The 22,292-nt window shown below is 44.1% G+C and overlaps 1 protein-coding gene across 1 annotated transcript in view; it reads right to left on the reverse strand.

The window, feature by feature from the left end:
• The window catches only part of LOC124501993 (putative tetratricopeptide repeat protein 41), a 60,493-nt gene that overhangs the window by 15,201 nt on the left and 23,000 nt on the right, over positions 1-22,292 (reverse strand). The window contains 5 exon segments of the mRNA XM_047066404.1: positions 3,954-4,093; positions 13,598-13,776; positions 14,619-14,817; positions 21,148-21,355; positions 21,357-21,388. Coding sequence (XP_046922360.1) covers positions 3,954-4,093; positions 13,598-13,776; positions 14,619-14,817; positions 21,148-21,355; positions 21,357-21,388 — 758 coding nt within the window.

The following is a 22,292-nucleotide window of genomic DNA, read 5'->3' on the forward strand; positions in this document are numbered from 1 at the left end:
AGTACACAGTTCTTGAATGTATGAGCTCTGGCCAGGCTGGAATCCTTGCCCCTCTCCCTTTATCTGCTCTCTTGAGCCCTGAATCCCGGCCTGACTCTTGTCAGAAGCCTGGAGCTATGGTGGGTCCCCATCAAAGTTGCTGATAAGGACAATGATCTACCCCCAAGCATCTCTTTTCAGCGGGACCCCACCCCTCCTGCTGGTTTGACCTCCTTGGGGAAACACGCTTGTCTACCCCATGCCAAGGTCTGCTCAATTCCTTGGAGCTCTGTACTTTGAACTGCCCAGCTGGCTTTGGAGGGCCAGTCCCAGAACCCACCTAAGTGCCCCTGGTTCCCTCCCTGGTATCCTGTGCTCACCAAGGTCCTAGCATGCCTGTAACCAGTCCTGCCTGCATGAGGGTGCCTCAGAAGCTATACTCTGTATATCAAGGATTATAGCTTCATACACGTCAATGCTAGAAGAGATTCTGTATAGTGAGGAGTTATTGCAGACAGACTTTAGGGTCAGACAGGCCTAGCTTGAACTCCCAGCTCCAAATCTGCTGGCTGTGGGAGCTGAAGTAGTTTAAGTTATTCTATCTTTCTGACCTTCAGTTCCCTCGTCTATAAAATGGGGGTAGCAATAGATACCACATCAGGTATATTTGAAGATAAAAGATCATGAGCATAAAGTGTCATACATAACAAGCATTCAACAAATGAGAACTATTACTATCAAAGTGGATTTATAGATGAGATCTAGTGAGGAGAAGTGGCTTGCCCAAGGTGACCTTGGATCTTCTAGCCATGGTGGTAGATTGCAAAAACAGCTGTAACCCCCCATGCCAACCCGTACTGATTCCCCTTTGCAATGTCACTCTCCTCCACCAAGAGGTGGAGTCTCTCCCCCACTCACAGCAATGGACAGATCATCTAATCAAAAAATCAACAAGGAAACAATGGCTTTGAATGACACAATGGACCAGGTGGACTTAACAGGTATATTTAGAACATTACATCCTAAAGCAGCAGAATATACATTCTTCTCCAGTGCACATGGAATGTTCTCCAGAATAGACCATATACTTGGACACAATTTAGCCCTCAGCAAGTACAAAAAATCGAGATCATACCGTGCATATTTTAAGACCACAACACTATGAAACTCGAAATCAACCACAAGAAAAAAATTGGAAAGGTAACAAATACTTGGAGACTGGAGAACATCCTATGAAAGAATGAATGGGCTAACCAAGCAGTTAAAGAGGAAATTAAGAAGTGTATGGAAGTCAATGAAAATGATAACACCACAACCCAAAACCTCTGGGATGCAGCAAAGGCGGTCATAAGAGGAAAGTATATAGCAATCCAGGCCTTCCTAAAGAAGGAAGAAAGATCTCAGATACACAACCTAACCTTATGCCTTAAGGAGCTGGAAAAAGAACAGCAAATAAAACCCAAAACCAGCAGAAGACAGGAAATAATAAAGATTAGAGCAGAAATTATGATATAGAAAACAAACAAACAAACAAACAAAAACCAGTAGAACAGATCAATGAAACCAGAAGCTGGTTCTTTGAAAGAATTAACAAAATTGATAAACCACTAGCCAGTTTGATCAAAAAGAAAAAGGAAAGGACCCAAATAAATAAAATCAAGAATGAAAGAGGAGAGATCACAACCAACACAACAGAAATAAAAACAATAATAAGAGAATATTATGAGCAATTATATGCCAATAAAATGGGCAATCTGGAAGAAATGGACAAATTCCTAGAAACATATACACTACCAAAACTGAAACAGGAAGAAATAGAAAATTCGAACAGACCCATAACCAGTAAAGAAATCGAATTAGTCATCAAAAATCTGCCAAAAAACAAGAGTCCAGGGCCAGATGACTTTCCAGAGGAATTCTACCAAACACTTAAGGAAGAAGTAACACCTATTCTCTTGAAGCTATTCCAAAAAATAGAAATGGAAGGAAAACTTCCAAACTCTTTCTATAAGGCCAGCATTACCTTGATGCCAAAACCAGACAGAGACCCCACTAAACAGGTGAACTATAGACCAATTTCCCTGATGAACATGGATGCAAAAATCCTCAACAAGATATTAGCCAACCGGATCCAACAATACATTAATAAAATTATTCACCACGACCAAGTGGGATTTATACCTGGGATACAGGGCTGGTTCAATATCTGCAAAACAATTAACGTGATTCATCACATCAATAAAAGAAAGGACAAGAACCATATGATCCTCTCAATAGATGCAGAGAAAGCATTTGACAAAATATAGCATCCTTTCTTGATAAAAACCCTCAAGAAAGTAGGGATAGAAGGATCATACCTCAAGATCATAAAAGCCATATATGAACGACCCAATGCTAACATCATCCTTAATGGGCCAGAAAAGACCCCAAATAGTCAAAGCAATTTTGAAAAAGAAAACCAAAGCAGGAGGCATCTCAATCCCGGACTTCAAGCTGTATTACAAAGCTGTAATCATCAAGACAGTATGGCACTGGTACAAAAACAGACACTCAGATCAATGAACAGAATAGAGAACCCAGAAATGGACTCACAAACATTAGTGGCCATCTAATCTTTGACAAAGCAGTAAAGAATATCCAATGGAATAAAGACAATCTCTTCAGCAAGTGGTGCTGGGAAAATTGGACAGCGACATGCAGAAGAATGAACCTGGACCACTTTCTTACACAATTCACAAAAATAAACTCAAACTGGATGAAAGACCTCAATGTAAGACAGGAAGCCATCAAAATCCTCAAGGAGAAAGCAGGAAAAAACCTCTTTGATCTTGGCCGCAGCAACTTCTTACTCAACACGTCTCCAGAGGCAAGGGAAACAAAAGCAAAAATGAACTACTGGGACCTCATCAAAATAAAAAGTTTCTGCACAGCGAAGGAAAACAATCAGCAAAACTAAAAGGCAACCGACAGAATGGGAGAAGATATTTGCAAACGACGTATCAGATAAAGGGTTAGTATCCAAAACCTATAAAGAACTTATCAAACTCAACACCCAAAAAACAAATAATCCAATGAAGAAATGGGCAAACGACATGAATAGACACTTCTCCAAAGAATAAATTCAGATGGCCAACCGACACATGAAAAAATGCTCAACTTCACTCATCATCAGGGAAATACAAATCAAAACCACAATGAGATACCACTTGACCCCTGTCAGAATGGCTAACATTAACAACTCAGGCAACAACAGATGTTGGCGAGGATGCGGAGAAAGAGGATCTCTTTTGCATTGTTGGTGGGAATGCAAGCTGGTGCAGCCACTCTGGAAAACAGTATGGAGGTTCCTCAAAAAATTAAAAATAGAACTACCCTACAACCCAGAAATTTCACTACTAGGTATTTATCCAAGGGATACAGGTGTGCTGTTTCGAAGGGACACATGCACCCCCATGTTTATAGCAGCACTATCAACAATGGCCAAAGTATGGAAAGAGCCCGAATGCCCATCGATGGATGAATGGATAAAGAACATGTGGTATATATAGACAATGGGGTATTACTCGGCAATCAAAAAGAATGAAATCTTGCCATTTGCAACTCCATGGATGGAACTAGAGGGTATTATGCTAAGCGAAATTAGTCAATCAGAGAAAGACAAATATCATATGACTTCACTCATATGAGGACTTTAAGAGACAAAACAGATGAACATAGGGGAAGGGAAATAAAAATAATATAAAAACAGGGAGGGGGACCAAACATAAGAGACTCTTAAATATGGAGAACAAACAGAGGGTTACTGGAGGGGTTGTGGGAGGGGGGATGGGCTAAATGGGTAAGGGGCACTAAGGAATCTACTCCTGAAATCATTGTTGCACTATAAGCTAACTAACTTGGATGTAAATTCAATAAATTATATGAAAAATTAAAAATTTTTAAATTTAAAAAAATAAAGCAATTTCCCACTTTACCTGCACTAACATGTTCTCGACAGTCAAGAATAATCCTTCTGCTTCATTGATCTTGCCCATAAGCTTCAGAAATTTCGCAATAAAGAACATTAATCAGCATTTGTCCATGGTGGTAACCTCAAAAAGCCTGCATTCCAGCACTAGAATGGAAAGAAAGGTAAATAAACCTAAAGCATATTCAGAAAGGAACAAAGAGCATCCAATACTTAATCTTGACACAGGAGTTAAACACATTATCCACACTTCAGTATTTCTCTCTCAAGGGATTAGCTCTTTGCTTTTATTAATGTTTACATATATTACCAAGTATTTCAAACAATGACATAAACAACAACTCTAATGCTTTTAAATGATCTTTTGATATGTAAAATTTGAAAACCAGAGAGTCAAAGAGTATTTCTATAGTGCAGTCTATATAATGCTGCAATTTGAACTTGGGGGGCATTGTCAGGCAAGAATAAAAAGGTGTTTAAATTACTTACACAATTCTGCCCTCTGTTGTAACTATCTTGAATTACTGGCTTTGACAGAAAGAACAAAATGTTAAAAGGACCAAATAAGGAACATACTGTGTGTGTGTGTGTGTGTGTGTGTGTGTGTGTGTGTGTGTGTTATACCCTATTATATACAAATGAAAATACACAGAATTTTTGAACTTGAAGATTCAGTTAAATACATGGTACTACAAAGTCATCATTTTCAGAATTTTTCTTCCCAAACATCCCAGTATATGAACTTCTACATTTGACGACTGTTTCATTTCAAATTACTGTATCTAATCTGCTGGACAAAAATATATTCCTTGTTCTTCATCTGTTCCATCACTCACGCCATAGGCCACCCAGACAATGAACGCACTCCTGTTTTCCTTCTGCCAACTTCTCCAGGGATCACCATTTGTGCACAGTACAAACATTTATTGAACATCTACTATGTGTCAGACAACATCCTAGGCTCCCAACAAAAAGCATTGCAGCCCTCAGCACCACAGAGAGGCCAGGAGGCTTTGAACCAAAGCTGTAGTGCTTCGAGTCCAAGAGCTAAAACTAAATCAGAGTCAAGGGAGAGAGACAAGACTCTCGTCCACAGTGGCCATCCAAGCAAACGGACCTAAGGTGGGTATGAGAACTGGTGGGTCAAGCCAAGTGACAAAGGAATCTACGAACTGTAAGTAGCTGCTTAGAGCAGCCGAGGGTGGTCTGGACAAAGAGCTGAGGGATGGGCCCTTGCCCAGGGCCGGCTTGGTCTTGCAAATTCTATGAGGATTACCAGGTCCAGCCCACCTGTCAACCTGTCAAGGGCTCAGGTGGGAATGGACTATGTTCATTCACTATGTTCCACACTCAATTCAACAATCTCAGTGCTCCGACAAGTCTTCATTCATGAACCATTCCTGCCACTGACCACATCCTCATGTTCATTTACTTAGCACAAACATATAGTTGGGATAGACAAGAAAATAACTTTTCTCACTATAAAACTAGTATGTGTACATTATAGGAAAATTGAGAAATATAGAAAAGTACAAAGAAGAAATCACTCATAATTGCGTTATTCAAAGATAATCTGCATTAACATATTGTTGTATGTACCTCTGATCTTTTGCATGTATCCAAACACATTTTTTTAATGTTTATTTTTGAGAGACAGAGAGAGAGAGCACACGAACGGAGAGGGGCAGAGACAGGTGGGGGGACAAAGGCTCCAAAGAGGGCTCTGCACTGACAGCAGAGAGCCCGATATGAGGCTCAAACTCATGAACCTCGAGATCATGACCTGAGCTGAACTGAGCCACCCAGATGCTCCATACACATTTTTTAAAAATAAACTTGAGGGGCACCTGGGTGGCTCAGTTGGTTAAGCATCTGACTCTTGATTTCAGCTCAGGTCATATCTCACAGTTGTGGGATCAAACCCTGTTTCGGGCTCAGAGCAGATCTCAGAGCCTGCTTGGGATTCTCTCTCTCTCTCTCTCTCTCTCTCTCTCTCTCTCTCTCTCTGCCCCTCTATTGCTTGTGCTCTCTCTGTCTCTCAAAATAAATAAACTTATTTATAAACTCTCTCAAAAAAAAATAAACCTGAGCTCATCCTATACATTATGTGTGTTTTTTTTAAGTTAATGGTCTCTTTATGGGGCGGGGGGGGGGGGGGTGCGACTAACATTTACAGCTTGGAATGGGCGTAAAGTTTACTGCCCGAATAGCAGTGTTGATGGTTGCACTGGAATCCACAGCCACAGCCTCCTCTGTTGGCTCCAAGCCATGGTTTCAGACAGATTTAAAAATGGAGTATAAAGATGCCCCCCGCCGCCCCGGTAAAGTTTTTTTTTAAATTTTGTGTGAATGGTGACAGCCCCACATCCATTTCGCTCTAGTAAAATGCGATCAACATTACCATCACATGTGGCATGCCAGTGCGACGTGCGTCATCCTCAATATGGTTCTGGACACACCAAGTATAAGAAAGCCATCCTGCTAAGTGGGGCTACATCCAGACAGTTTATCCTTCATACAAATGAATATAAATTCAAACCATGAAAAGAACCATGAAAGAGATGGTGATATGAACTACGGGAGGTTTCTCCATAGAAATGACAATTGAGCTGAGAGTTTAAAAAAGAATAGAAGCTGTTGCAGCAAAATGAGGGAGGGAGGGTGTAAAAATTCTGGGCAGAGGAAGAGCACAATGCAAAGGCTCTAGGGCAGGAAAAAGCAAGGTGCTTAGGGGACTGAAGAGCAGAGAGAGCGAGCTGTTTGGTTCAGGATCAGGGTGGAGACATAGGAAGGGGCCATTCAGCAGCCACACCATGCCCGGTGCTGCTGCGGGTGCCAGGAACACAGCAGTGAACGCAAGAGGCAGAGTCCTCCTTTCGTGGAGCTTACATCCCAGCAGCTGGGAGGGTCAGAGAGGAGAGGGCAGCAGGGAGCAGAGACAGACAATAAAAAATAAATTAATTAATTTAAAAACAAAAAGGAAACTAGACAAAGTCAGGTAGCAGTAAAAGCTATGCCAAGAATTAAAACCCACTGACAAGATAGAGAATGACTAGGTATAACATCAGATGGGGTAGGCCACTCTGAGAAAGTGACACTTTGGCTGAGATCTAAATAACCAGAAAGAACTGGTACTACAAAAATATGAGTGGGAAGAACATTCCTGGCAGAGGCAACAGCTGGTGCCAAGGCCAAAAGGCAGAATGTACGTGAAGGACAGAAAGAAGGCCAGAGTGGCTGGCATCTAGAGGCCAAAAGGAAGATTCTTATAAGATGACGCTACCTAGGCATGTCGGGGGTAGATTATACAAACGATTATAAATTAAACTGAGGAGTTCAGATTTTAGTATCGGTGCAGCAGCAGGTCTCTGGAATGATCTTAACCTGGAAAGTGACATGATCTGGTTTATATTCCTAAAAGCTCATTCTGGCTACTAAACAGAAATGGAACTTTTTTGGAACAAAAATGAAAGTAGGAGGACTAGTTAAGAGGCCATTACGATAGGCCAGGTGAGAGGTGATGGTGGCTGGTGAGCCACTGATGGCAGTAAAAAGCTGAGGTTAGGATATCCCCTCTCACCCCTCCTACTGAATGATACTGGGAGTCCCAGCTAGTGCAATAAGACAAGAAAAGGAAATAAAAGATATACATGTTGGGAAGGAAGAAATAAAACTGATTTTGTTCACAAATGATAGACCTGTCTGTGTAGAAAATCCCAAAGAATCAACAAAAAACTCACAGAACTGGTAAGTGATTATAACAAGGTTGCAGGATACAAGGTTAATATACAAAAGCCAACTGCTTTCCTATAGACCAGCAATGAACAATTGGAATTAGAAATTTAAAACACAATACCACTTATAATAGTACCCCATAAATGAGAAACTTAGGCCTAAATGTAACAGAATATGTACTTGATCTATATGCAGAGAACCACAAAATTCTGATAAAGGATATCAAAGAAGATCTAAATAAACTGAGAGAGATTCTATGTTGATGGACTGGAAGACTCAACATTGTTAAGATGCTTGACTTATAAATTCAATACAATACCAATAAATCTTCTCTAGATGTCTAACTGATCTTTGACAAAGTAGCAAAGACAATTCAATGGAAGAAGTCTTAATTAACAAGTTGTTCTGGAACAACTGAACATCCGTATAAAAAAAAAATTAATCTAGACAGAGATATTACACCTTTCGCAAAACACATAGTCAAAATGGATCATAGCCTTAAATATAAAATGAAATACTACAAAAGTTTTAGAAGGAAACAGAAAAAAAACCTATGTGACCTTGGTTTTGGTCATGATTTATTAAATACACCACAAAAAGCATAACCCATGAAAGAAAATACTGATTAAGTTAGACCTTATTAAAATTCAAAACTTGGTGGAGTGCCTGGGTGGCTCAGTCAGTTAAATGTCCCACATTTGATTTTAGGTCAGGTCATGTTCTCATGATGGTAAGATCTAGCCCTGCATCAGTCTCCACCCTGGGTGTGGAGCCTGCTTAGGAGTCTCTCTCTCCCTCTCCATCTGCCCCTCCCTTGCTCGCATGCGTGCACACACACTTGCACTCTCTCGCTCTCTCACTCTCAAAACTATATATATATATATATATATATATATATATATATATCCATCAGTGATAAGAAGTAAAGTCAGACAAGAACTAAAAATGTTCTTTGCATGGCCTGCTCAAGATCTTGCCTATTTTTATTGAAGGATTCATTATTTTATTTAAGAGCATTTTACTTATTAAAAGTATTAATCTTTTGCCTGCCACGTATGTCACAAATATTTTTGCTAGTTATCACTAGTCTTATAATTGTGTTTTTAATTTTCTGAGTTGTGTTGTTTTGTTTTGATTTACATGTTGTAATTTCATTTATTTAGACACATTTATCGACTGTCTTCTTTGTGATTTACTCTTTTGCTTTCTTGCTTAGATGCCAACATTTTCTTATAGTTTTTTTTTAACATAAAATTTCATTAATTTACATTTAACTCTAATCTTCTTGGGATTTATTTTGGTGTAATGGCTCAGGTAACTTAACTTCTTACCAAGTAGTGAACCATTATCACAGCACTATTTATTCAATTTATTCCATAATCTTTCTAATTTGAAAAGTTTCTATCACTTACTAATTTTTTATATCCATACCTGAGTCCGTACCTGAGCTTTCTATTTTGTTCCACTGAGCTGTCTATTTTTGCTCCCAGTAGCATTTTTTTTTTAATTTTTTTTTCCACGTTTATTTATTTTTGGGACAGAGAGAGACAGAGCATGAACGGGGGAGGGGCAGAGAGAGAGGGAGACACAGAATCGGAAACAGGCTCCAGGCTCTGAGCCATCAGCCCAGAGCCCGACGCGGGGCTCGAACTCACGGACCGTGAGATCGTGACCTGGCTGAAGTCGGACGCTTAACCGACTGCGCCACCCAGGCGCCCCTCCCAGTAGCATTTTTAAAGTTAATACAGCTTCATAATATGTTTAAATAAGTTGACATTCAAATTGCCCTCATTATTTTAAACTCTTACTCTCACATATCTTCTTCTCCAAGAACTTTAAAATCATTTTGAAAATTTAGAAATGTTTTAATCCCATTGGGATTTCAATTAGAATTGTCTTATGTACATAAATCAATTGTGGAAGAACCGACAGCTTTACAATATTGAGTTGCTCTATCCAAGAATATGGTATGTCTCCCTATATACTAAAATTTTATTTTCTATAATTCTGAAACAGTTTTATAAAAATAAAGATCCACACATTTCTTGTTACATTATTTGTAGATATTTCATATTTCCTGTGGCTACTGTAAATTGTCTTTTGTTCTTTTTATTTTTCTGTTGAGCTATTTTTTAAATTATTTGTAATAAATGATTTGTTCCATCTAAAATATTTAGAAGTTTCCAAAAGTATCAGAGGGCAAAACATCATACATTACTCATGAAAAGCTGATATTGTCCCATTTACTACAACCTTCTGACAAGACCCTGCACTGTGATGCATTTACCCTTTGCTCCAACAAGAAAGGCTGACCCTGAAAAACAACATGATTCTCCCCAACCCACCACATCTGCCACCTGGGAGGGTAGTCAGCCATCTGCCAACATGGAGCCATTCTGGGACCAGTCCTTCTGCCACATCTGTTTTTAGTCTGTCTCTTCTGGTGTTTGACTTTGTCTAAAAATGCAACTGCAGCCAGAAATGGATTCTCTCCACTTTTTTGTGACCCAGGACTCCAGCTAAAAACAAGCTGATCGTATCACACAGATAATCTGTAAAACCTGACCCGACCATGGCATTGTCCTCTAGACTCAAAGACCTCCCTACCGGCCTTCCGTCAGAGATGTAACTTGCCCAGAGGCATCTCGCAAGGAAGGGCAAACCCAGGCAGCAAGTGGACAGGCAGGAAGCAAGGGGCAAAAGCGATTTCCAGACTCACAGCCAGGCAGGCGTCTTTTCCACCAACCAAGCAAGTTAGGGTTCTGGTTCTCATCACAGCCACCAGGGGGAGCCAAAGCACACAGTCCGGCGGCAGGCCCTAGGATGGGGGCGGGGCACGCATTCTTTTCCGGAGCTGCAGCCACAGACTCCTGGTGGGGAGTGACCTCACACACCCGTTGGCTCCCCCATCAGGCTGATGAACCTGCCCACCCTCTCTTGGACCCGTACTGGCCTTGCTGAATTCTTCAGGTTCATCACTCTCCCCCTGACTCAGGGTCCTCAAACATGCTGTTCCCTCGGCCCTCTGTCCCATCAGCTCTCACTCCTCCTCCAAACCTCAGATGAAATGTCACTTATTCAAAGTGTCTTCTGCAGTTCCTGAGACAAGGCCACACCTCCTGCTCCGGGCTCCGGGCCGGGCCACCACCACCGTGTACCGCTCCCTCAGCTGCACTTCTCAGTAGGGTCTGTTTTATACTCTACCATAAGTTCCATCAGGGCAGGAGCCCTGTCTGTCTTGTCCACTGCTGCGTCCCTGGCATCTAGCACCAGGCTCACCACGACGCAGGCACTCAGTGAACGCTTGAATTAATTCAGAGGATCAGCTCGTAATCATGGCAAAGCACGCTTGCCCAGACCTCTTTATTAGAAGGGAGGACAGGGCTGAAGTGGCAAGCAATTCCTGAGACCGCAGCCCATAATACAGGATTTCTCAAAAACTTGCCTGAAAGAACATTCCTGCTTAAGGGTCTTGCCTCCAGCAGCACCCTAGGAGGGCAGAATGTCTCAGGACTGCGTGTGGCTACATAACCACGGTAGGAAAAGCCATGTCTGGGGGAGGCCCAGACAGCAACCAGACCCCTGGAAAGCCTCCTCTGACGATTATACAGGATTCCTGCTATCATTAAACCCATTCCAATGAATCAAAGGCTATTCTATCACTTTGGTGACAAGTAGCTGGTCTTATTGAGAAGAAAAGCTAGTAAAAACAAGATAAAAGGGGCTAACCAGATGCCCGAGGCTTTCCTTGCATACTTTTGGCTTCCTAATCTTGTTTGCCTGCTGCCTCCACCAACTAACTGCCCAGATAACACCACTGATAAGGGCCCCCTCCCCTTTTTCTTTTGTCTCTCCACCTCCTACCCTCCCAGCCATAAAAGGAGGCCAATGCCAAGGTTCGGGGCTCAGCCTTTGGAGGTGACTCCGCTGGGCCAGCACCCGTGGGCAATAAACAGTCTCTTCTGATTCCCGGAGAGTGCGTGGGCTTGTCTCTTCCTGGGCGCTGAGTATTTGCTGTAACATTATGACTTCTATTTTCAGCAACCCAAATGGGAGGACTTCAGGAAGACCACCCCCCCCACACACACACACACACACAAATGGCCATAGACTGACTCTGCTTTGCTTTATGAAGACTGATGAGAGAAAGGGAATGAGGGCCCGGTTGCCATGAGAGAGAGGATGCAAGAGGCCATATTCCCAAGTAAAATCTACGGGAATCGGCCAAGACTGAACACGAGGGATGAGGAAGGTGGAAGGTGTCAAAGGCAGCAGTGATGGAGGCCGGGACCCCCTGCTAAGGAGCCCCCCGGGGCCTGGAGTAAGCAGAGACTACCCAGCAGCAGCTCAGAGCAGCATGCTTATGGAATCACCAGAAAGCCCTGCACATGTCTCCAGCCTAACTCAAAGGGACACATTCTGAACTAGGCTCATTTACATCCAGAAAATTCTCACACGCTGAAATGTTAGGTGATTTCCTCCCACTGGCAACCCCCAGCCCCCAGGCCTTTCCATCACCATAACAACCATGTGCCGACAAGCAGGGTGACATCATCAGGAAGGACTTTCACCCCCACCTCAAGATCTCTTCTGGGGGCTAGCTTCCAGCTTCCTGTGACATACAGTGCTCCCCCCACACCACCTCCCGCCCCCTCCCTGCTTCCTCCGCCCTACAGCCCTAAGCACTGATGCAATTCCAGAGGCATCCTGGCTTTATTCGACACACTGGAATCTGTGGAGGATCGTTTGGGTCCTTCCACACCGAGGGTTTAGTGGATCGGAGAAATTCCAAAGGTACATAACTCATACGTGGCAGTGAGAATACAGGTAAAGGCTACATGCTTAAGGACCAAAAGGGATGCTGGAACACCACAGCCCAAATCCACTCCTAACTACCCGGGAGACCTTGGGCAACTCGCTTCACCTCTCTGAGACTCAGTTTCCTGAGTTTCAACCAAGGCATTAGCAGGACTGCAGAGATTTGACGTGAATCAAGCAAAAGACATATAAAGAATTGAACTTAGAGCCTGGCCCGTGACAAATGCTCAAGATCTGTTATTATGACCACTAGACGGCAAAACCATGAGAGCAGGGGTCATTTTTGAGCTAGTGTTGAATTCGTTGAACTAGTTCACTGATGATGTCAGTAGCACCCAGTGAGTCCAATGTCCCAGAGAAGGTGCGCAGTTACTATCTGTTGAAAGAATGAATGAATGTTATTACTGTTTAGTGAGCCCGGAAATACAGGGGGAGAGAGAGAGACAGGCAAGGGAGAAAGGGAAGAAATATGAGCCAAAGTGCTGTCCAGATCCAAGCCCTTAGGCAGCAAGTCCAAGTACTGCCATTGCAATTCAGATCGAAGCCATCCTCGACAGCAATGGCGTGTCTCCAGGGCCGAGTGAGGGGCACCGGAGGGAGCTGGGGGCACTGTGAGCAGATGGAGGGAACACGGAAAGAACAAGCTGGGAGGGAGTATCCGAAATAATTCGGATTTGCATCTATGTCATCTGAACTACCCAGCTGGTCACTCAGGAAAGCTGTTGATCGAGCAGCAACACTGTTGGTGGCTCTCAGGAAAGGGGTCACATACACCGACCTTCTAAAAGGACATCAAGGCTGCAAATGCAGATCAAGGAGGGAGATGTTAGCAGTGTGGTTGAAGCCACGAGAAAATAGAGAAAGAAAAAAATGCATAGGAAACAGCCACAGCAAGACGATACAGAGGAGCCATTTCAGAATTAACACTTTCCCCCCCATTTCCTAGCTTCAGAAATTGGTGGCCTACATTGTGGGTAGGAACACACAGGGAGGTCTGTTGGAGTGACTGGAATTAGATGAGGAAACGGGAGAACAGTAACTCTTGGCCACCTAACATCCCAGCGAAATGGACTATGGAAACCCAGCTACTCACTGTACCTGACGGTGTATGTCTCTTCCTCATCTTATGGCACTTCTCAGCTTTAACCGTGGCCACTGTGAGTAAATAGGCGCCAGCAGCATCATATCTGACTTCTGCTAACACATTCCAGTAGTGGATGAGGTGCAGCCATGTCCAGAAGCTCAGGTGTTGGATCTTCGATACAGAATCTGTGATACTTGTAACACAATGAATTCATGTGTCATTTTAGTATTTCATGCCTTGAAGGAAGCTGTTCGATTTGCCCCATTCCATTAGCCTATTCATAAACTCCTTGACCACTACGACTTTGGTAGGTCACCAGATAGATGTGAACCTGTCCCTCTTAAGCAGTCAAAGCCATTGCCGCGTCTCTGTCCAGGAGGCCCCTCCTCTAGGCAGGCTCCCCGAATCTACCAGGCAGAGCAAGCCCCTCCCTGTCCCGAGCGTGCCCAGCTCTGGGTCTTTGCTCTAGCGAAGCACTGTTCCCCATGTGTAGCTCTTCTCTGGCTCCACATCTGCCCAGCTAGATAGAGCCAGATCTCACTCATTCCTGCATCCCCGGGGCCTCCAAGAACATGGGAGACAGAGTGGGTCAATGATACACGTCTGCCAAAGGGGTACATAAGAGGACAAGAAAGTAGGGGAGATGAAGAGAAGGAGAAGGGTGGAGAGGAGGGAGAAGAAAGGAAAGGGAGGAGATTAGGTGGGTCTGGCAGGAGAATATGGCCAATCCTTTGTCCTTGCCCAACTACAAGTCCTTCTCTCTCTGGAATCCTCCGCTCTGAGAGGAATCCGTGTGAATTCAAGAAGGGAAGAGAACACTGCACAGCCAGACGATCCAATGGAGCAACGCTGGGAATCCATCAGCCACAGAAACTGGTGCCGAATGATGGGCCCATCCGAATGAACGAACGGGTTGCCGAACGACTAAGTGAATGAATGTGCCCTGCTGAAAGGAGCCATGGGTATCCGAACACAGTGTTTGGCGAAGGAGGAACGAAATCTGCCCAAACGCCACATAAAGAGGACATGTCTTACCTAGGACTTGACAGAAAGCTGCAGAAACCCCCCTAGGAGCCACTCATTTTCAAATGCCACGGCAGCTCCTCAAATACCCTCCAGAAAGTGGTTTGCCGTTGGAAGTACTGAACTAAGATTCGGTGGAAATGTGTTTTCTTGTGATTTGTTGGGTTCTGAAAGGTATATGGGCGGCTTTCTCTGACAGGAGTGACCACACCTATTGAAAAATCAATGACAGTTGAATGCGTCTGCCTTCTTAGTGTATGAAAACATACAGTAGTGGGGCACCTGGGTGGCTCAGTCAGTTAAGCGTCCGACTTCAGCTCAGGTCATGATCTCGCGGTCCGTGAGTTCAAGCCCCATGTCGGGCTCTGTGCTGATGGCTCAGAGCCTGGAGTCTGTTTCAGATTCTGTGTCTCCCTCTCTCTCTGACCCTCCCCCGTTCATGCTCTGTCTCTGTCTCAAAAATAAATAAACGTTAAAAAAAAAAATTAAAAAAAATAAAAAAAACAAAACATACAGTAGATAACAGCTCTGTGGCCATAATTAGACACAATGAAATAGTAGCTTGAAAAAAAAAACCTGAAATATTAAAAATATATCTTCTTTGATTTTTTTTTAATGTTTATTTTTGAGAGACAGAGCGAGTAGGGAGGGGCAGAGAAAGAGAGAGACACAAAATCTGAAGCAGGCTCCAAGCTCTGACCTGTCAGCACAGAGTCCAATGTAGGGCTCGAACCCACAAACTGCAAGATCGTGACCTGAGCCGAAGTCGGATGCTTAACTGACTGAGCCACCCAGGTGCCCCCAAAGTGCATCTTCTTATAAGTCAGTCTGAATTTACCAAAGAATTAGTTACAGTTGTGATCACTGATCCAGATTTTTGAGAAGCTACGGAGCATGCTCATTTTTCATGGTGTCTTCCCCTCTCCCAAAGAAATATTTGTAACCCACTTTTCTATGTTAAACATATACCACGGCTACCACATAAATAAGCACTTTCCAAAATTTGAGGACACGCAATTTGGAGAAGTTCACCTGCCACCTGGGTCTCATCTAGGCCGCAGGGAGCTAAGCAAATTAATGGCAAATTGGATGTTAGAGCCAAGTTTACTATGCTTTCACTAGCAAAGAGAAATGATTCCAACCAATCTTACTACCCAGAAACAACCTGCTTAAAAACAGAAGGGCTTGGTTTCATTAAAAACTTCAAGGGGGTGCCTGGGTGGCTCAGTTAGTTAAGCGGTTAAGCATCTGACTCTTGATTTCAGCTCAGGTCATGATCTCACGGTTCGTGAGTTCGAGCCCTGCATCAGGCTCTGTGCTGGCAGTGCAGAGCCTGCTTGGGATTCTCTCTCTCTCTCCCTTTCTCTCTTTCAAAATAAATAACTAAACTTAAAAAAAAAAAGAAAAAGAACTTCAAGATACCTATCCTTGAAAGTTAAAAATAGAAGTACTTAAAATGTTCTGCTTGATGTTTTTTCTCGCAAGATGAATGGGACACATGGCTGGATGGCACACCTGCTTCAGAAACCCATGGAAGAGGAAGGAAAGTTCCTCCTTGCACTGAGCATGGCAAGGGCATTTTTGTGGGGAATGAGAGAGAAAGAGAACTGGGACAAATATTACCCCGCATCCAAGATTTAGAGTATTAAACACAATGCTTAACGTGTACAAAACATTTTCATAAAAAACACTGAGTTTATCTTTTTTAAGTTTATTTATTTATTTTCAGAGACACAGAGACAGCGTGAACAGGGGAGGGGCAGAGAGAGGCAGGAGAGAATCCTGAGCACGCTCCATGCTGCCAGCACAGAGCCTGATGTGAGGCTCCAACTCATGAACCATGAGATCATGGCCTGAGCAGAAATCAAGAGTCGGACGCTTAACCGACTGAGCCACCCAGGTGCCCTAAGTTTATCTTTGTACAAAATACCCTTGTGAGATATGAAAGGATATGAAAATCCCTGTGATTTTCCCATATAATTTCTCATGTCAACTTTCCTGGGCGAAGGGATGCCCAGAGAGCTGGTCAGGTACTGTTTCCCAGTGTGCCTGTGAGGGGGTTTCTGGAAGAGACTAGCACTTGAATGAGTCCACTGAGTGAAGGAGATTGCCCTCACCACTGCAGACGGGCCTCATCCAATCTGTTGAGGGCCAGAATAGAAAAAAAAAAGGCAGAGGAAGGGCAAATCTTCCCCTCGGCTCCAGCTGGAACCTCTGTCTTCTCAGCACTTCTGGGTCTCAGACCTTTAGACTTAGACTAGAAATTATAGCAATGACTCCCCTGGTCCCCACTAGCACTACCACCAGCTTTCCCGCACCTCTAGCTTGCAGACGGCAAGATCCTGGGACCTCCCAATGTCCACAATCACGTGAGCCAAAACCACACAATAAATCTTTTTCTAGATATCTATGTAGAGATACACACATAGAGAGATACATAGAGATAGAAAGAGATAGAGAACTAATCCTAGTGGTCCTGTTTCTCCAGAGAACCCTAATACGATCTCCATATGACAAATGAAATTACTTAAAGTCAGAGGGGCCAGGTGGCTGGTCTCTGGCCAGCACGTGAGTGGAGAAGCAGGATTCAAACTTTCTGACTCGATTCCAGTGCTTCTCCACTTAACATGAGACGGGAGGAATGGCCTGACCACAGCATCATCTGTGCAAAGTTCAGCACAGTTCTCACGGACAGACTTTCTGGTGGACATTTCTGTACTGCTCTTTTCTCTCATGACAGGCTACATTGTGCTGTGTGGACAAACGACCTCAAAATCTCAGTGGCTTAAAACAGCAAAGGTTCATCATGCCATCACAGATAATGACGGTCCTGGCTGAATCTCCAAATCCAGGTCTGCTCACGCCAGGACTGACAGACCAGCCGCCATCTTGAACATTGCCAGTAGCCACGTACAACTTGTTGGACAGAACGGGTCACAAGGTGCTCCCCAATAAAGGGACCAGAAAGTGCTTCCCATGGTGGGTGGAGGGGCTGGAAATATTGGCAATTAGCTGTCACAGCCACCACGGTGCTTATCATTGTGCCGGACGCTGTATTAAGCACCTTACGTTAGGTATACTTAGCATTTTTAATACCCTCGAGGTAAACACTACCATTATCCCCATTTTGCAGGTGAGAAACTGAGTCTTAGAAAGTTAAGCACCTTTCACAAGGCCAGGCCAGTTCTGTCAGATTGAAAGTCCTTGCTCTTAACAAGAAATCATTTATAGTAGATGCCATAGCGATTGCCAGTCGGAAAGAAGGGAGACTCTTTGCCAAACAGCATGCGGGCCTGGGAGTGAGGTAAAGACAGGGTGAAATGAGGCTGCTCCTCTACCATGACCACAGTGTCACCTGCAGGTAGCAGGTGAACAGGTAGTGAGTAGCTCACACTTCCCTTCCTGTGCTCAGCCCTCCAGATCCTGATTCCACCACAGGCAAACACCAGAGGCTGAGGGTCAGTACTGACTCCCAAAACAAGGGATATGGAAGCTTCTAGAAATGGCAGGCCCAAAAAGCCAACTGCCAGGAATAGCTGTGCATTCATTCAGCAAACATCTATTGAATGTAACTGGAGTGGGGCCCAGGGAACTCAGACCTGCTTGAAGGTGTTTGATGAAATGGAATAACACTTAGGCTAACAGAATTCAAGATTACCAGCTGATTTGCATGGATCATTTTGGGAAGAACGGTAGGTAAAAGGCCACAGGGGAGACAGATGAGTAAAACAAAGGGAGAATTCAGAATGGCTAACATTTCTTAAGAATTCACTATGGGCCAGGCCTAGTCTAAGTGCTTGTAATTACATGAATTACACATTGAATGCTTGCTAGTCATAATGCTCTGAGCTTGGTACACTTATTATTTTACAAAAGAGGGATGTGGGTAGAGAGGGATCCGGTCTTCAGCTAGGAAGTGGGAAAGCCAAGGCTCACCCCGATCTAGCATCAGGGGCCACTTTTACCCATTATGCTAGGCTGGACCCTTCTACTCAACAATTAATCGCTGCAAAATGGGCTTCACAGACTTGGTTTTCGGAGCTTCTATGAAGTGAGGGGTTATACGAAGTAAAGGAAGGAGCTCTTTCCAGGAAGAGCTCCCTGAGACCCCGGGAAAGGGTGAGGTTTGGGGGAGGAGGTCGCATGGTTCAGGTCTCCCAGAAAACACCTTCTCTCCCTTTGGACACCAGCACCATCCCGACACCTCAAGGGCTGGCTGCCAGAGGGCAAAGAGACAGGGACCCCAGCATGAGGCTTGGTTTTCCTGGGGGGAGCCCTGCAGGGGCAGCTGGGAGGTACCCACGTCAGTAAGCACAAACCAGAAGAGCCTCTACGTGGTGGCCACAGCCAACAGACAGAGGAGCACAGGTAACACTGCTCAGGGTCTCCCGCAGGCACCTGGGGCAGGTGAGGACTTTCTAGGAGGCTGGTGGGAAACAGAACTGATACGACCTAACCTAGCCAGAGAACGTTCTGTGTACACAAGAAATAAATGGAATAACGTATATGAAGCGGCTGGCACAGTGAAAGCACTAAATAATAGTGGTGGTTATGATGGCCAGGGGCAACAAGATGTGACAATGCTCTGGCCGCACTAAAACAGCATTTCCCAGCTTTCTGGGTCTCCCCCCTAACCGCCCTTTCCCTTTTCAGCCCCACTGATATGCACGTATGCACACACACGTACACGCATATGTTCACCCACATACAAAGAGTATATAAGACCAAACAATCCTCAGCTCTAGTAGCAAAAAGGGAAAAGAAGTTGCTGGACCACAGCCCAGGGTACAAAGCCTGCCTCTAGACTAGCCAATTTTTGGTAGGAGTAACTTAAGTTACAAATTGAATACAATACTTACAAACTGAATACAATATGTAAACAGAGTATTAATTTCAAAGGAAAGAAGCATCCACATATACGTGTGGCTAAGAGACTAGTTTGCCTCAAAATAATTGATAAGACATTGGGACAAAATATATCAAAAGATAGCCCTTTACCAAAAAATACATTGCAGACTCAAGTCCTACAGCCTTCGCTTTGGCATCTTTTTTCTCCTTGTAGGATTTGCTTTACTTCCCATGCTCAAGCTACCTGGAAGTGAATTGTTGCAATTACAATTCCTGGCACCTCTGGTAAAGATGTATTCACATCCTGGTTGTTGTTGTTGTCTTTGTTTTCCTGACAATAGTGAATATTGCCAGCAGTGCTTTCTTTAGGGGCTCACAGTGCAGAGAAGGGCTACAGCATTTACCCAGAATTTTAACAGCCACACCACGGCCTTGTCCCTGCACCTCCAAGAGTGTTACTGTTCCACAGGAAAATGGAGAGACTGATGGTGTTGCAAACCATCAGAGACCGAGTGAGCAGAAGAACTGACATCACACCTAAGAGCATCCTCACTCCCCCCCCCCTTCGCTACATTATGTAACTTAAGAGGTGGTGGGAATGACGACAATGTAGGAGGGAAACAATCTTTTAAAAAAGAAAGTGAAAGAGGACATAGTAAACCCGAAAGGAAATTTGCACAGAGTTTAGAATCTTTGCAGAGGCTGTGATGTAAGGTTTTTGAAGTCCACGAACCTGAAGTTCTCTGTGTGGCTAGAGGGCTCTGCTTCTAGGTCAAGAGTCTGTGATTGCCATTGTTTCTCAGATTCAGACCTCAATCCTTTCAGAAGGGGATAAGAATTTGATTTCAGGGGCGACAGCGTAGCTCAGTTGGTTAAGCATCCAGCTCTTGCTTTCGTCTCAAGTCATGATCTCATGGTTTGTGAGACTGAGCCCCACATTGGGCTCTGCATTGACAGCACAGAGGTTGTTTGGGACTCTCTCTCTCTCTGCCCCTCCCCACTTGCACAAGTGCACGCATGCTCTCTGTCTCTCTCAAAATAAATAAACTTTAAAAAAAAAAGAATTTGATTTCAGAATTAGGGCAGAAACTGCTAATGCCTATCCAATAACCATCTCCCTCATCTTTGTTAGTAACAGATGCCCACCTTAGTTTAGGGTAGCAACACACTCCATTGAAACCTCTGTTCCCCAACTTTTCTCATATCTAACTGTGGCCAAATGATGTTTTAGAGACAGAGTGGAAATGTTGGTGAAAACCTGGGAAAGCTCCTTAAAAGGAAATGCAAACCCTTCTTTTCATCCTTCCTATTGCCCGAAATGCGATGGCTGGAGCTCCAGCAGCCATGCTGCTTCCAGCAGTCATGCACATGAGATGACCCTGAGAATGCAAGCTAATGTGTGGATCAGGGACATAGAAGGAAGAGGGTCCCAGATGACTTTGTGGAGCCAACAGGGCAGCCCTGAACTGCCTACTTTCACAAAGTTCTCATGTGAGAGAATAAACTCTGGGATGTAAGCCATTGAAGTCAGGTCTCAGTTACTCACAACCAGGTACAAGTATTAATTTATATGACCATGTATACACGTTTACAGATTCATTCCTACTTGAGAAATGCTAGCTGCAAGCTTTCCCTTGAATGCAAACTTCCCTTTTCCGAACTAGCAGGTACTTACACAGATTTAAGCCCTTACCAAGAAGCTTGTGTTCCACAGCACTCCGCAGGGACTGGTGCCTGAAGTACAGGAGGCCATTGGGCTTCTCCTGGACCCACTGTCTGCTGGCATTGTGGAAGGCAGCCCAGTGCAACATGGTCACTTTGTAGTGATCCCTGTAGCCCAGCATGTCCAAAAGCTGGAATATCTCATCCTCGGCCAATCCACAATGTGAGATGCTCAAAAAAGCACAGAGTGTCGGCCACCCAGCCATCCGGTGCTGTACAGATAACACAATGACAGCAATGACAAAAAGAACCGTTCACATCTGCCAGGCATCATTCTAAATGGCTAAATGTCGTGTATGACTATACAACTTGTTTCCTTTAATCATCCTATAGGCAGATACTATATAACTTCCCCTGTCTTACAAATAAGAAAAATAAAGCCCAGAGATGTTAAATAACTTAGCCAGTCACACAGGAGTAAGTGCAGAACTGGGATTTGAGCATAGACTGCCTGGCTTTGGAGCCCATACCTTCAGGCATTAAGTTATCATCCACTTTGTCCCAACTAATACATCCATGTTAGCTATGGTTATAAGCTGGAAAGCTTGCCAATTATCATACTGCTGAGCAGTCTATTAATACTTTCAAATATCAAGTTTGCATCGATGGGTCTGAATGGTTTTTTGGTATGATTGCTATCTTGCCACAGACACCACTGGAGCCAGCTCTATGTTACTCACCTGACCCTTAGCTTTTTCAGCCAGAGCTGGATTCCCACTGGCTTTATGACCAGCTCTACAGAGATCCTTAAGACCACTGAGAGAAAGGACAAAGTCTACCATTCTAAATGGACTTCTTGTGCCAGGACTGGGGAATGAACCTCAAACACCTGTAATCTTTATGCAGAGGGAGCTGCTCAGCCCCAGCTGTACAAGCTCCTTCTGAAGTTGACCCCAGGTTTACCAAGTTCTTCCTGTACCTGTGGCTGAGTGCCTTGGGCCTGAGGAGGGGTCAGTGGGCAGGAGGAGGAAAGTCAGCTGGAGAGAGGAGGGCCTGGGCTTTCCCGCACAGTCCCAGACAAGCAGGAATATCCCTGGGCACAGCCATGGGCCACCTTGCCTGCGTGACTCTTCTCAGGGCACAGAGACCTTTCTTTCACCTCCTTGCAGGTGAGGG

The sequence above is a fragment of the Lynx rufus genome, unplaced genomic scaffold (genome assembly GCF_022079265.1).
Source record: "Lynx rufus isolate CCGP_SWC_20201006 ecotype Redwood Valley unplaced genomic scaffold, mLynRuf1.p SCAF_7, whole genome shotgun sequence".
NCBI lineage: Eukaryota > Metazoa > Chordata > Mammalia > Carnivora > Felidae > Lynx > Lynx rufus.